At 44.7% G+C, this 15,012-nt stretch overlaps 3 protein-coding genes across 3 annotated transcripts; 2 read left to right on the top strand and 1 right to left on the bottom strand.

The window, feature by feature from the left end:
- Window positions 1-477: 477 nt before the first annotated feature.
- On the top strand, window positions 478-2,760 carry F5J12DRAFT_904852 (uncharacterized protein; the record flags this gene model as incomplete). The annotated part of the gene is made up of 4 exons (XM_051748585.1): window positions 478-512; window positions 679-781; window positions 2,344-2,472; window positions 2,521-2,760. 4 exons carry the CDS (start codon window positions 478-480, stop codon window positions 2,758-2,760), a joined length of 507 nt encoding a protein of 168 aa, XP_051602009.1.
- Window positions 2,761-3,748: 988 nt separating this feature from the next.
- Window positions 3,749-4,108, top strand: F5J12DRAFT_717832 (uncharacterized protein; the record flags this gene model as incomplete). Its single annotated transcript, XM_051741087.1, has 1 exon — window positions 3,749-4,108. A coding segment is annotated over one exon (360 nt), but the record flags the coding sequence as incomplete, so codon positions are not given.
- Window positions 4,109-7,440: 3,332 nt separating this feature from the next.
- F5J12DRAFT_781669 (uncharacterized protein) lies at window positions 7,441-8,561 on the bottom strand (the record flags this gene model as incomplete). Its single annotated transcript, XM_051742585.1, has 6 exons — window positions 7,441-7,530; window positions 7,583-7,644; window positions 7,707-7,809; window positions 7,888-8,081; window positions 8,300-8,428; window positions 8,507-8,561. 6 exons carry the CDS (start codon window positions 8,559-8,561, stop codon window positions 7,441-7,443), a joined length of 633 nt encoding a protein of 210 aa, XP_051602007.1.
- Between the last annotated feature and the right edge of the window lie 6,451 nt (window positions 8,562-15,012).

Below are 15,012 nucleotides of genomic sequence, written 5' to 3'. Positions count from 1 at the left end.
CTACATGGAATGATGGCTTCTTCTGCTTTTCGAGCGACGCCAAATAATGAGAAAAACCGGTCCCTGCCGGATTCCTCCAGCTCTGGGTACAGCTGGACTACGGCCTAGGTAAAATGAGCCCAATCTCCATCATTACTATCCACAAAATGTGACCAGAGGTCAGCTGACTCGAACGGCGCATATTTGAGAGCAAACTTGATTCGCATGGGCCCATCTGAGAACCCAAATCCATCACAGAAGTCAATTATGACATCGAAATAATATTCTAAGTCCTCGGGGTGCCCAGAGAAGCTTGGCGCTTCATGCGAGCCTCGACACAGAATTTTGAGGCCGAGCATGAAGTTTGTAGGTAATACGAGTGCGAGTGCTTGATATGTGAGTGTGCGCGAGTGGGAGAACACGAAAATGCGAGCGAAGTGACTGCGAAAATGAGACCGAAAGGCGAAATCTGCTAAACCGAGCCTAAAAATTGCGAAAATGAAGCTGGAAACTACGAAAGCGAATCTGGGAAGGTTGGGATGGGTGCCAGGCTAAGACAGAAGCCCCTCATGGTGGGCTCCAGTTGTAGGAAGAGGATTTAAATGAGGAGAGAGGTTTATAGTAGGGATATCTGAGGGGAATGAGTAGGCCAAAAGGGGCTTCTATGGCCTGGGACTGGATCCTGGTAGTCATCTGAAGGCTTCTAAGGCTGTCTTGGTGCAGGGAACAACCTGCTCGAACTCGTCTCTCGTCTGTGGTAACTCGTCTCTTGTTAAAAAAAACTAACTACATCAAGTACTGGGTAGGGCTGACTAAGCAACAAAAAAGCGAAATTCTAAGTATGTTTATCAGAAAAACACAGAATGAAAACTAAATAAAACAAACAAAATAAAGCAAATCCCCTAGTAGGGAAATTACATTCCCTACACCAGGCACAGCCAATTTTTACCTTCCCATCGAATGTCTGGTCACTTTGCCTGGGGGTTGCAGTTTCACACAGCTGCCTCAGGGGACTTCAGCCCTCTGCACTGCTTCTGCTACAAACTCCCCTCCACTCATGGGAGCTTGCCTCCCATCTGTGGACAAGCTTGCCCCTGCCCATTTGAATTGTCTAATGGAGGGGCTACATGTCAGTCACAATGACTTTTTTGCCCCACCATCCTCACCAGCCTGCAATGCTCACAAGAAAATGAGACAATGGCAGCAGTGGTCATCTGAAGCCATCCCCTCACTTATTGAGCCCTATCTTGCATATTGATGGCTCTCCAGAAATTTCCAGCACCATGTTGACTATGAGTGACCAGAGTGTAGTTGTGTTTCTCAATGGTTGAAGGTTCTTTGTGTTAGTTTCAATGGTAAGATTTTATTGCATGTTTTCCTCTCTACTTAGACATATGTCTTGTGCCAGGTTTGCAAATGGTTGATCTTGCCATCTGTCCATGTGCACCAGTGGCACTTCAGTTCCTGCAGATGGGGTACCTTCCATCTGTGCCACTGGGGCCAACCCTTGCTGTCAGTTTACAGCTTCTGAGTCTGGTCAGGCAGGTCTTTATGCACATGCTCCCAAACATTTCTGCATGGTGTGAGTCCCTTGAAGCATATCTTGCTAGAATGGGCTGCAAGGTAGACACAAAGGTTTGTGTCTGAATTCTGTCCCAATGATTATATTATCTGTATCCACTGTTTTCATTTATGTTGTGATTATGAGACTACAGTTTTGTGCATGTCTAACCTATTTGGACTTTGTTTGTGTCTAATGAATGATTGCACTGTGGTTGTATGAATGTGCACATGTCTGCAGATCTGATCCTGTGCTGTGTTTATCAAGTCAATGCATGCTTTTAACTATTTCCATCCATATCTATTAATGATGTTTGCTAATGATACTTACAGGAAGGTATACATCAAAGGTTTAGTAATGCATACCACTGGTATTGCATCTCAGTTGATGAATATGTTCAACAACACCTGGAAAGTGCTGCAACCCCACCAGCTGACATCCTCCCTGCAGTTCCATCATCCTCTCACCACCCTCCAGATGTCTCAAGCTCAAGGACATAGCCTTTGGAATACCTACAAAAGCATTTTCCATTGTGCTTTGGTAGTTGCAACTGGAAAAATAATAATAGGTATGTTTCTTGGTGCACATACATAATCCTATGTTACTAAATAGTCTTGGGTCCTAGCTCCTCTGATCCTGATGCAATTGTTTGCACTGATGCTTGCTTTACCCAGAAACATAGAAGAAGTCAACAGGATGATCCAGTAAACCCCACAGGTTCAGTTTTTCTGTCACAAGAAGACATTGATACTATGGAATGTGAGGTTGAAGGTTTGAGAAGGACAAAGGCATCAATGCAAAAGAGGAGTGGTCAGTCTTCTAAGAAGAATTGTGGAGATGAGGATAGATTTGAGCAGGGTATGAGGATACCACCATCAGTCCTCAAGGGTTGTAATGAATCCTTCACTGCAGCTGATGAGAGACATCAGAAAGTGAGCTTAATCATTTAACCTGTCTGCAATATTCTGATGGTGGTATAGGCAAGTACCCAATTCTTTTCAGATACTGGAGTTATGGCCCTACTGTGTCATCATGATCATGTTATTCACCTTGCCAACATGACTTCAGCAGGGGAGAAGCAAAACTATGCACTTGCCCTTATCAAATCATTATTCAGTCACCTCCCTGATGATTGTCACATTGGGCTGTTATATGACATAGGCTGTCAGCTTGAACAGAGCTGCAGAAAATGGGGCTACCTTGAGCCATTTCTGCCTTGAATTTCTTTTGCTATATCAGTCTTTCATGCTTTTGGTCATCAATGGGCTTGCCAGCTCATCTATCACCCTCAGAAATGAGAAGGGTTTGGACTTTCTGATGGAGAGGGTTGTGAGCAATTTTGGAGTTCAATTAAGCCACTAATACCATCTCTGCAAGTTTCTGGGGTATGCATTAATTGTGTCACAAAATGGGCTAATATTTTATTCAGTATCCTCAATGCCTCTTTGTCATTGACTCCCAGGTGCACTCTCTTGACATGAAGAGTCTTACTGGTCTTGCCCAGTGGCTTTTGTGGTGCTGGAACCACTGTCAAGAAAAAAAGGCTTCTGCAAAAAGGGTCTAAGAAAATCTGGAATCAATATTCAGACACTTCAAGCTGAATGGGAGGCTCAGGTTTCAGTACAAACCAAGCCAGCATCTCATAAGCTTCCTGTATAAGTGATTCCTCTTGCTGTGAGGTGACAGTAAATTAAGGGTACTCTGCAAAAACCACAGAAAATGTTATAATGCAAATGATGGCAACTCAGAAATCACTGGAAACTTATGATGCCAGGCTAGATGAACTGGAGAAGGGTCTTCTCTGAGGAGGGGCTGATATGACAAATTTAAATATACAGTTAGCTGAATGTCACAAAAGATATGTGTTTCAAACAAGCTTCACAAAGGACAGAGGGCAAGCCTTGGAATAGATGGGCTTGCAGAGCTTTCCAGGCTCCAGAATAGTTCCTTTCTTCAGGCTGGTGGTTCTTCCTCTTCTAGATTTATAAGTTGATTGAATTCAAAGCATTCAGCTGCATATGCATGTATTGGCAATCAAGAAGCATATCTGAGACTGTCTGTGTCAACAAAAGTTTGAATTAGAGAGACTAGAATGGTCTTACCACCAGACAGTTAGTGGTAAGTGGTGCTCTTAAGCATTTGCCTCTTGTGGTTGACTGCTTTGCAGAACAAAAACTTCAAATCCATGTGGAAGGATCTGTCCAGTGACAAGAACCTGGAATTGTCAAGCTTTCTACCTCCTACAATAATTTGTGTTTGCAGTTGGTAGCTCTCATCCACCAGGGGAAAGCCCCTCGAGGGGCCATAGCACCTATACTGATCCAAAGGGATGGTTTGTTCAAACTAGATGTAGATGATGATATCTGGCAGGATATTGGTCTTGAGGATGATTCTGTTGGATTGCCACCAGCTTGGTTAGCTGATGAAAGGGTGTGCTTGGGGATCAGGACACTCCTTGAGCTGAAGAGGTGTGAGGAGGAAAGGAGGCTCCTGTATGAAAGAAAAAGCATGATGGAATGGCACTCAGAAGAATGGAGATGGCTAGAGAAATGCAATGGATGCAGGTAAGAGAGCTGTTGTGTCATTGAATGTATTAAGATACTTGAATGAAAATCAGGTGCAGATCTTGCATATGAACTGGACTGCAGGGCTTCAGCATTAGCAAGTCTGAGTCTCCTGTGGCAGGAAAAATTGAGGGACTTTCCAGGAGGTGCTGATGAGAGCTGGGAGGCAAGGGTTGAAGAATGGAGGAATATGGATTATGCACCACTCATCATGGACATGGACAGAAATGAAGAGGTGGGATGGGAGAACTTGGAATCTGAAAATGATGATGGGGATGATGAAGTGCTTGATGATGACTTGCTGTGTCTTGCTGAGGAATTTGCTCTGCAGATGAATATCACCAACAGTTCAGTGAGATGTCATTGACAGAGTTCTCATGGACAGATGACTGGGAATTAGATGTATTGGATATGGATCTCCCATCATCTCCAAGTAAAAGACCATGTAGATAGTAAAGCTAGTCTTGTATGTCTCTGAAAAATTCATTAGATGAGGTCCATGGCATCTGAGGTATTTTAATATACCAGGAGTATGCAGAATTGGGGGGTGGCCCCCAGTAACCTCCAAAGCTATGATGAAACATGCTACTGGCCTCAAGAAAGGGGGTGGGATGTCCCACAGTAGCCTCTGAAGCTTCATTGGACATCCCACAGTAGCTTCCAAAGCTACCATTGGACATCCCATTGACCTCTGGAAGGGGGGATGGGATGTCCCACAGTAACTTCCAAAGCTACCATGGGACATCCCATTGGCCTATGGAAGGGGGGGTGGGATGTCCCACAGTAGCTTCCAAAGCTACCATGGGACATCCCATTGGCCTATGGAAGAGGGATGGGATGTCCCACAGTAGGCTCTGCAAGCTATGATGGGACATCCCACTGGCCCTCTGGAAGGGGTGGTGGGACATCCCACTGTAGCTTCCAAAGCCTACCATGGGACATCCCATTGGCCTATAGGAAGGGGGGGTGGGATGTCCCATAGTAGCCTCTGAAGCTATCATGGGACATCCCATTGACCTCTGGAAGGAGGGATGGGATGTGCCCACAGTAGCTTCCAAAGCCACCATGGGACATCCCATTGGCCTATGGAAGGGGGGTGGGATGTCCCACAGTAGCCTCTGAAGCTATCATGGGACATCCCACTGGCCTCTGGAAGGAGGGGTGGGATGTCCCACAGCTAACCTCTGAAGCTATCATGGGACATCCCACTGGCCTCTGGAAGGAGGGGTGGGATGTCCCACAGTAACCCTCTGAAGCTATCATGGGACATCCCACTGGCCTCTGGAAGGAGGGGTGGGATGTCCCACAGTAACCTCTGAAGCTATCATGGGACATCCCACTGCCCTCTGGAAGGGAGGGTGGGATGTCCCACAGTAGCCTCTGAAGCTATCATGGGACATCCCACTGGCCTATGGAAGGGGGGGTGGGATGTCTCACAGTGGCCTCCAAAGCTATCAAGGGGCATCTCATTGTCCTGGGCATGGGGCCCCATGCCAATTAGATCATATGGCATCCTATGCCAGTGGGGCACTCACATGCTCATCCCCCACAATAGAATCATTTTGATACTATGTATGTATGTATGCACCTCAACTGTAAGTTGGAAACAAAAGTAGTGATCCTAGAAAGGAGTGACTGTTGTAACAAATGCAAGAACTTACAATACTATTGGGGGGATTCTGAATCCATTAACCTTTAGTAATTGACAGGTTCACCTTCATCCACATTGTACAATTCTGCAGATGGCATCACACAAACACACTCATTGCCCAGTAGCCTTCATATATCACTTAATATGTATAGCAAGTGTTTTTTTGGGAGGGTAATGTTTTCATCCATCCCCCCAGTTTGATAGGTATGCTCATTGTCTGGATGATGATCATAACAGCAATGTGTTTGTGATTGAAAGCTGGCATTCCAATGTGGGTGTGAGCTGCACTTTTGCAGTTGAGGACCCCTGACACTTAAGGCAGCCACAGGACAGCCCAAAATATATTACCAGGGGGCTGGGATTATGGGACATCCCAGGTCCTGCACACTGCAAATAGCCCTGGGACATGGCCAGATGTCCCTGGGATGACCTGGTCTGAGTGGCTTTTAGCTTGGATGATTTGTAGAAAAACTTCAGCCTAAATGCTTATGAAAATTGGTTACCTGAAGTGGACAAGTTATGTGTTTTTTTTTTCCTTTCATTCAATGAAGCACTAGCAAATTCCACATGTATAGCTCCATGGTTGGTGTCAAGGTGTGGTATCTTGGAGAGTACCTTGACTGGGACATGCAAATGCTACTGGCATTGATTGACCCCAACTGGATAGTAGGACATGTTGCTTGAACTATGATTACTATTGGGAACCATCAGCACAAGCTCTGGGAAATGGTTGATCTTGCAAAGGTTCATATTTCATCTCCATCTTCACACAGATTTGACAACACAAATCATAGTAACCTTCTGGGTTCCCATTGAAAACCCAGTGTTCATGGATTATGGTAGATGATCTCTCTTATTCTACATCACTCTGATCTGCATTGCTTTCATTTCCTTGTGCTCCTTCCACTTTACCAACTCACTGAGGTATTTGCCATCCTCCTTCAACAGGTCTCCTTCTTGCAGCTGAGTGTAGAAGCCATCCAGCCAGTCAGCACCATCAAGCAGTTTTACACCTGGATGACTTCTTTGCCAAGCATCATCAACCATATTTTTGAATGATAAGACAGGTTTCTTCTCATGCAATTGCAGGCCTTGATCATACATTATCCCAGGTGGAGCATTTCTTTTCCATGTTTTCTTGTCAGACTTTCTGCATTTTCTTGGGGGTGCATTCAAGGTAGATGCAGCTATATCAGGGTCGACCATACCATCACTATGTGCCATCAAATTTTTTGTGGACTTGAGTGTGAGATGACAAAGGAATGTGATATACTGTTGAACAGTTTCAAGTGGTAAGCATTTTCTCATGAAGATCAAGTGACTTTCATTAATGGATTGCCAGGTGTACCTGATCCCAACTTTTGCTTCCCTACCAAGATCTGCCTCTCTTCTTCATCAATCAAGCATTTCATTAGCTCTTTCTTCATCACATGTCAAGATATCTGTGCTGAAGTCTGTATCAATCAATGCCATTGCATCCTTGTGTTCAGTATCTTTTTCAAAGGCTTTAGCAGCAGCTTGATGTATCTTTGCAACCTTAATGCCTTGTGGCAAGTCCTCTTTTCACTAGTAGTATTGTTACCCACTCCCTGACATCATGTGTGTTGGCAGGTAATAGTTTTCTGATCATTTGCTTTTTGCAGTTTGCACAGGTCATTTAATTCACTTGCTAACTTATGGATGTTTCAAAAGTATGTCTTCATGCATTCCTTGATGATAGGCATGCTGTAATCACTGTCAGGAAGTTCTCCCTTGCCTGTTTGCTGGCACTGAGTCTACAATGCAATAAGTGAATCGATTGGGACACCATTCAGTAATCTCTGATACCATCTCATCATCCCAGATTTGCTGAGAAACCTCCTGTATGAATTTGGCATTCAGGGCATCATCTACTTGGCCAAGTTTGAGTGCCACACATGAGTCTTCTGGTCGATCTGCTCAAATGGCTCACATGTGTCCAAAGGCTTAACATGTGTCAGAGCAAGTGCTCTCACACCATGCTCAAGACTTCTTTCAATGCCACAAAGATCAGCAAATAGAGGATGTATGTATAGCTGTAAATGGTATGATACATAGTTCTGTTCATGAATGAGCTGATGAACCTTGAGTGTGGAGTGCTCATTTGAACTCACTTTCATCACTCTCCTCCCTCTACTTGATCCCAGACAATCATCTTGCTGTGTCTCCATCCATGCATGGAGAATAGCAACCTCTTCCTCAACAGTTTGAAGGCGAGTTGTCAGTTTTTCTATAGTTACTGATTGCTGGCCCACAGTCTTGGAAAGTGCTCTCAACTCAGAGCTGCCATTTTGAATGCCAGCAATATCTGGAGTTGGTGTGCCATATCAAAGTGAACCAGAACTCACAGATCTACTAGTAGAGGTCCATCCATGTGGCATCAATTGTGATTGGTATGGTGTCTGATTCTTTTGCTGCCAGCTTGACCGAAATTCTTCAAAGGGAGGCCCTTATTCTGAGTGCAGCATGTTCCCATGATGTTCAAAGCTCCCTTGTTGCAATGGAGCCCCCCTCAAGTCTGCATACATTGGCATTGTTGGATGGAAGCTAGCATTCTTAGGGCATCCATGGGAATAGGTGACACCTCAATGGAAGTCTGAGAATTCTGAGCTACTGTCATCAAGGAGTGAAGGCTGGCTAGGAAGCTGGGTAGAACTTGAGAACATGAAATTGTTCTCAAACAGCTGGTAAAGTAAGTGCTAATTGTTTGTGGTCATACTTCATCCTGCCTACCCCTGAACTCATTCCTGTCATAGGAGAAACACCCCCATGCATGTGGAGCTGTCATGGATGCATGAAAGCCTTGTCACAGCTCTCTATTTGTTCAGGTTACTGCATATATGCAGGTTTGGGTGGGATTGTACATACCCCCATTATCATTTGTATTATGCATATTGAATCCAGGGTGATTTTGAGGGCCAGATGGTTGTCTCTGTGGTGTCAAGGATGGATACATGTGTGCTATGTGTACTGGAGGGAAGGGGGGAAGGAGGGGGAGGAGGGAAGGAAAGGATTAGTAGCTACTGGGCAGGTGGGTGGGCATGCATGCATATACAACATACAGCTACTAGGCATGCAAATCCAATGCAAATCAGATTTGTGTTGATTCCAAAAACAGGTCTGATTAGAAAAATTAATCATCTATTCTGAGGTAACCCTGTGTTTCCTAGCAACACCAACTTCGATTTTGGTCTGTTTTGGTCACCTTTTGTGACTATAGGCCAACCAACCATATCAGCTGGGCCAAGTCCACCTTTACCTAGGTTTAGGAACCTTTTCTGACCATAAATGGATCTGCACCATTTTTTGTTTCCACAGTGAGTGGGATGTCAAGCTCACCACCTTGGATGCCTGATTGCAGGTCTGCATTGTACTGGGTTCTTTCCATTCCTCCACACTTTTTGTATTACCCTCTTCCCATCATTGTTGTAGCTCATCTGCCTCAGATGAGATCCCTGTCATACATACTTACACCTCTATTCCTTATTTCAGAAGTGCCTGTTGACCCTTTATTTGTTTATTGGTATGCATATTATGCTGTCACACCTTTGAACAATATCATATAAATGGTCATACTTTACTCTGATGTAGTTCAGTATGAATATCAACTGAAGTCCCCACCTCTGAGTCCCCCTTAGTTCCTAAGCTCTTCCACTTTCAGGGTTTTGCCTTCACCTCCCTAAGTTTGGTCTCCACCTCTGAAATACAAGGGCCAAGCTTGTGCAAGGGGGTGCACACTAGCTGAACCCAATGCCCTCTTGCCTGTCCTCCAACTCCAGCACCTTCTGTCAGACTTCCATTGTCCTACCCCTCTCCTCCATTGGACTTCAACTATCTTGACTCCCAGCAGTCAGATAGGTATTGGACTTTTGTCCACTCTACTCTGAAAGTCCTTCTGCTTCCTTTCCACTCCTGGAGATCCTCATGGATATGTGCATCTTGACAATTCATGTCACATACATGACTTCCACACCCCCAGACCCCTATTCAAGTCTGGACTCACCCAACCCCTGCTTCATGTTATGACTCACTCTGAACCCCCTGTGTCCATGTCCAGTCCATCCAGACTCAGCTCTGGTCTGTTCCCCTTCACTTGACCTATATTTAGTTTAGCTCTTCCACCCTGTTCCTGATCTGTACTTATAATACAAAATCTGTGTCCAACTCCAGCTACCCAGACTTTGACTTTAGTCTCAGCATAGCCTCTGTAGCTATCCACTTCCTGCTAATCATTTTATTAATAGCTTAGCAATCTGTCTGGTTTTGTACTCACTACTCTGGACCAGACTCACATGTTTAACCAATGTACAAACTCTGTAGCAACCCAGTCAGAATATTAACTAGGTTGAATTCCCTGAACCTCTCTTGATAGCTAAGGCAGATCCTTTGGGCTATCCCCCCTCCTGTCTCAGACTTCTCCCCTGGCTTGCATAAGGGTACAGCACATACATAAGCTGAGACCAAGGGAGGTAATCCACCCCTGGACCAACTTCCCTTTGTGTGCACCTTTGGACCAGTCAAGTTCCCATGCTACTGGAATTGTTCAGACACACCTGGACTTGACTCTGGACCCCCTGGACTCAGCCCCTGTTACCCAGACTCAGTGCCTGGTCACCCAAGGATGCCCATACTTGACAATTCAGGTCATGGAGGACCCTCTGGACTTACTCACTTCTCTTGGATCCTTGCTACTTCCCTCCCAGTTCCACTTTTCTATCTTACATCACCTCTGACCTCCAGAGCTCTGTGGAGCCCACCAGAAGTATATCTCAGCCCTGTCAAGGATCTAACACCCCCCCAACAAGGTACATATGTACATAACTGGGTAAATTTGTTCAGACTGTCCCAGCACTGACCAACTATTAGTAGACAAGCTCCCACTGTATAGAGCTACAGTATATAGTTAATCACAAATCTTTAGTAATTAATCACAGTTGCCATATTCTCATATGCCACTCTTGTTGCTTAGATCGCACACTTGAGTCTGATGGGTGCATTTCAAGCCATACATATGCAAAACCAAACACTACTACACTTGTGCTAATGACTATGCTGTTTGATCCAATATATTAATGAAACCCACTCCCCCATAGAAATGCAGTTGTAGTTTGGCTTCTGTGCAAAAACTATGAGTTTTTGGTAACTATATCATTTTTTGAGTTTTTTTTTGAGTGCTATCCCAGTTCAGCCCAACCCAGTCAAGATCTGGCCTCTTACATTTCCTGTCCTGGTTTCCTTTCTCTTTGTCACCTTGGTTGTAATCAGTTACTCACTAATACATTACTAAAAATTGGAGTGTAAATACATATGTACTGTGTTTCATTGTCTCTCTAGTCAGAAATTGATTGAGTTACTTCTCTCTCTGGACTCATTCCTGTTCTCTCAACTGGACTGGATCCCATGCAAGGGTGCAATGCTGTGCCCTTGTAATTGAACCCAATCGATCCATCCCTCTTGTCCCTGTACATAACTATCCTGCTACACACCAGTCAGACTCTGGACCAGACTCATCCTGAGAAGATTAAGACTTGACAATTCCAGACTATACAGGATTAGTCCAAAGAGCAGCAAACCCATATTTGTCTAACACTGGCCAGGCCTTCCTAAGTACCAGTACATTGGATGAAGCTGCCCTAATCTCAGTTGTGTGCCCCCCCTGACTGCATTGAATGCATTAGAAGGTAAACATTTCACTGCTGGTGGATCATTATTATACATTCAAATTATGTATGCATGTGAACATCATTGGGATTGTCAAGTTGTGGGGAAGATGAGGGCACACACAACCTATGAGTTCCATCCTTTGCAGGACACATCCCCACCACTGAAGTCTTTAAAGGAAGATAACTGCATTGGCCTTTTGAGAGAGATGTAATAATGCATGCCACATGGATCCAACAGGATTGGGCATGATTTTTGGAGTGTGACATACATATGAACTCACAATACATGTCCCCTGTCAAGCACTTGATAAACATGACCTTTACAATTGACCCCTACTTTAACAGCTTCTTTGCTAAAAAATACAAATTGAATGCATCCAACCTACAAAGAAATCACAGCTTACACATCTGATTTGCTGTTGCAATGTCCACAAGTATGGGACATAAAATCTACATTCTCACCATGTGTTTGAAGAGCTGATGCAATAAGATCAATGACAGTAGCTTGGACACCTGACATCTGATACTCCTTGACAGCCAATGACATGCATTTTTTGACACCAGCTTGATTTTCTTGATTGACCTGCAACAAGAAGTAGAAATACTCAAACACCAAAATAGACCCTGCAGGGATAAATCCATTCATGTCATAAAGAGATTGGCAAAAATATAAATCACCTATGCCATGTTCCACAATGAATGCCATTGAGGTTTTCAAGGATGATGACAGTATAGGTATTGATACTAAAGCTGATTCATGCAAAAGATGAGGCTGTGGTAGATATACATAATTGTCATGGAATGAGTGGTTATCAGACCAACAATGAAACCTACCACCTGAAATACATAATTATGGCTTTCAATGCTGGTAAGAAGTGATGGACACAAACCAGCTGGAAATGTCATTGGTAACTGCTGGCTACAAATACTGAATTAAGGACTCATACATGCTGTAACAGGTAATATCAGGAGGGGCACCAACTTAAATTGAGAGGAACTGACATGCTGATGGTTTCATGGAGAAGAATGAGGGTGAAGGTGAATTCCATTGTGTGGGAACTTACATCCTGAGTGTAGATCATTGACACCTGTAGCAAGGTTGCATGAAACACACTCACAAACTATACAGGATGAAGAAACCATTCAATGTGCACAGTGGATAAAATTCACCTGCTATCAAGCCAAACCCAGGACATTTGAAAAACTGTTGTAAGCACATATCCACCACCATCTACCATGATTCCACTCACTTCCTATCAACCCATGTCCACAAGGACAAGAGCAAACACAGTCAGTATGTATTGTCCAACACCTGCTATGACTCCACTCACTCCCTATCAACCCAAGTCCACAAAGGGGGGAGCAAATATGGTCAGCATCTACCACCACCTGCCATGACTGTACTTACATACTAGCAACTCTCATGTCCATGATGGTGAAAAAAAACATAATCAGCATGCATTCAGTACTGCCTGCCTTGACTCAACTCACTTGCTATCAGCCCATGTCCACAAGTGTGAGAGCAAATATGGTCAACATTCATCCTCCACCACAAGCCATGACTCAACTTACTCCCTATTGATGCATGTTCACAGTGGTGGGAGGAAAAACTGTCAACATCCATCTACCACAACTTGCTATGACCTCACTCACTACCTGTCAGCCCACCCATGACAATTGGAGCAAACATGGTCATCATGCATCCACCAACAATTGAAATGATTCTACTCACCTGCTATCAGCCATCCAATATTTACAAGGATAGGAGCAAACTAGGTCAGCATGATGCATCCACCACCAGCTGACATAACTGCACTCACTGGCTGTTAACCCATGTCCACCAGAGACAGAGCAACCATGGTGAGCATGCATCCTCCACTGTCCTGTACCTTGACTCACTTGCTATCAACCCATGTTGATGTGAGTTGGAGCAGACATTGTCAGCAGGGGATCTACCTTCACCAGCCATGACTCCACTCACATACTGTGAACCCATGTCCACAAAGGCAGGAACAAATATCATCAGCATGTACATATTCACTATCACCTGCAATGACTCCACCCACTTGCTGTCAATCCACATCCACAAGGATGGGAGCAGACAGTGTCAGCATGCATTCATTACCACCTACTATGATTCCACTCACCAACTATCAACCCATGCCCAGGAGGGTGGGGGAAAACACGGTCAGCATGCATCTGCCACCACCTACCATGATACCACTCACATCCTATCAACCCATATCAACAAGGCCAGGAGCAAACACTGTCAACATGCATCCTCCTCCACCAGCCCTGACTGACTCACATCCTATCAACCCATGTCCACCAGGGTGAGAGCAAACATCAGCATGCATCCTCCCCCACTTGCAATAATCCCACTCACTCACTGTGAATCCATATCCACAAGGGTGGGAATAAACACCATCAGCATCCACCTCCTCCTCCCATGACTCCACTCACCAACTATCAGCCCATAACCACAAGGGTGAAAGAAATATGTTTAGCAAGCACTCTCCTCCACCTGCCATGACTCCACTCACATCCTATTAAACCATGAAGGGTGAAAGCACACATGGTCAGCATATATTCACCACCACCTGACATGACTCCACCCACTCCCTATTAGCCCACATCCACAAGTGTGGCAGAAGAGAGTCAGCATGTGTGCATCACCACCTGCCATGATTCAACATTGAACTCACTCCCTATCAGTGCATGTCCACAAAGATGGGTGAAAGCATCATTATCAATCCACCCCATAAGCCTGTTATGATTTCACTCACCAACTATCAACCCATGTTTGCAAGGGTGAGTGCAAACACCATCAGAATGGATTCACTGTCATCTTTCATGACTCCACTCAGTCCCTATCCACAAGGGTCAGCATGCATCCTTTGTCACCATCACTCCACTCACATACTACCAACAGTCAACCCAAGTCCACAAGGGTGGGAGAAAATCATCAGCTTGCATCTTCCACCTACCACATCTCCACTCACTGCCTATCAACCCATGACCACAAAGGCAGGGAAGATATGGTCAGCATGTATCCACTACTTCATACCTGCAATGACTCCACTCACTTGCTATTATCCCATGTCCACAAGGGTGGGAGAAAACATAGTCAGCATTCATCCTCCTCCACCTGCCATTCCACTCACCACCTATCCACCAATGTCCACAAGGATGTGAGCAAATATGGTCACCCATCCTCCTCCACCTGAAATGACTCTACTCACATCCTAATAAAAAGGTGGGAGGAAACATAGTCTGCATGCATGCATCAACCACCACTTGTCATGACTCCACTCACTCCCTATCAACCAAGGTCACAAGGGTGGGAGTACACATCTTCAGTGTGTATCCACTACCATCAGACACAACTTCACTCACATACTATCAACCCATATCCAACAGGATGGGAGCAAAAATGGTCATCATATATGCACCATTACCTGCCCTGACTCCACTCACATACTATCAACCCATGTCCACAAGGGTGGGAGCCAATATCATCAGCATGCATCTTCAACCTGCCATGGCTCTACTCACTCCCTAAAAAACCCAAATCCA

This window comes from Pisolithus orientalis, assembly GCF_024613125.1.
Source record: "Pisolithus orientalis strain OTSU chromosome Unknown F5J12scaffold_8, whole genome shotgun sequence".
In the NCBI taxonomy this organism is placed as follows: domain Eukaryota; kingdom Fungi; phylum Basidiomycota; class Agaricomycetes; order Boletales; family Pisolithaceae; genus Pisolithus; species Pisolithus orientalis.
The sequence above is the reverse complement of the archived record's forward strand: the minus strand, read 5'-3'. Positions and strand labels throughout refer to the sequence as shown.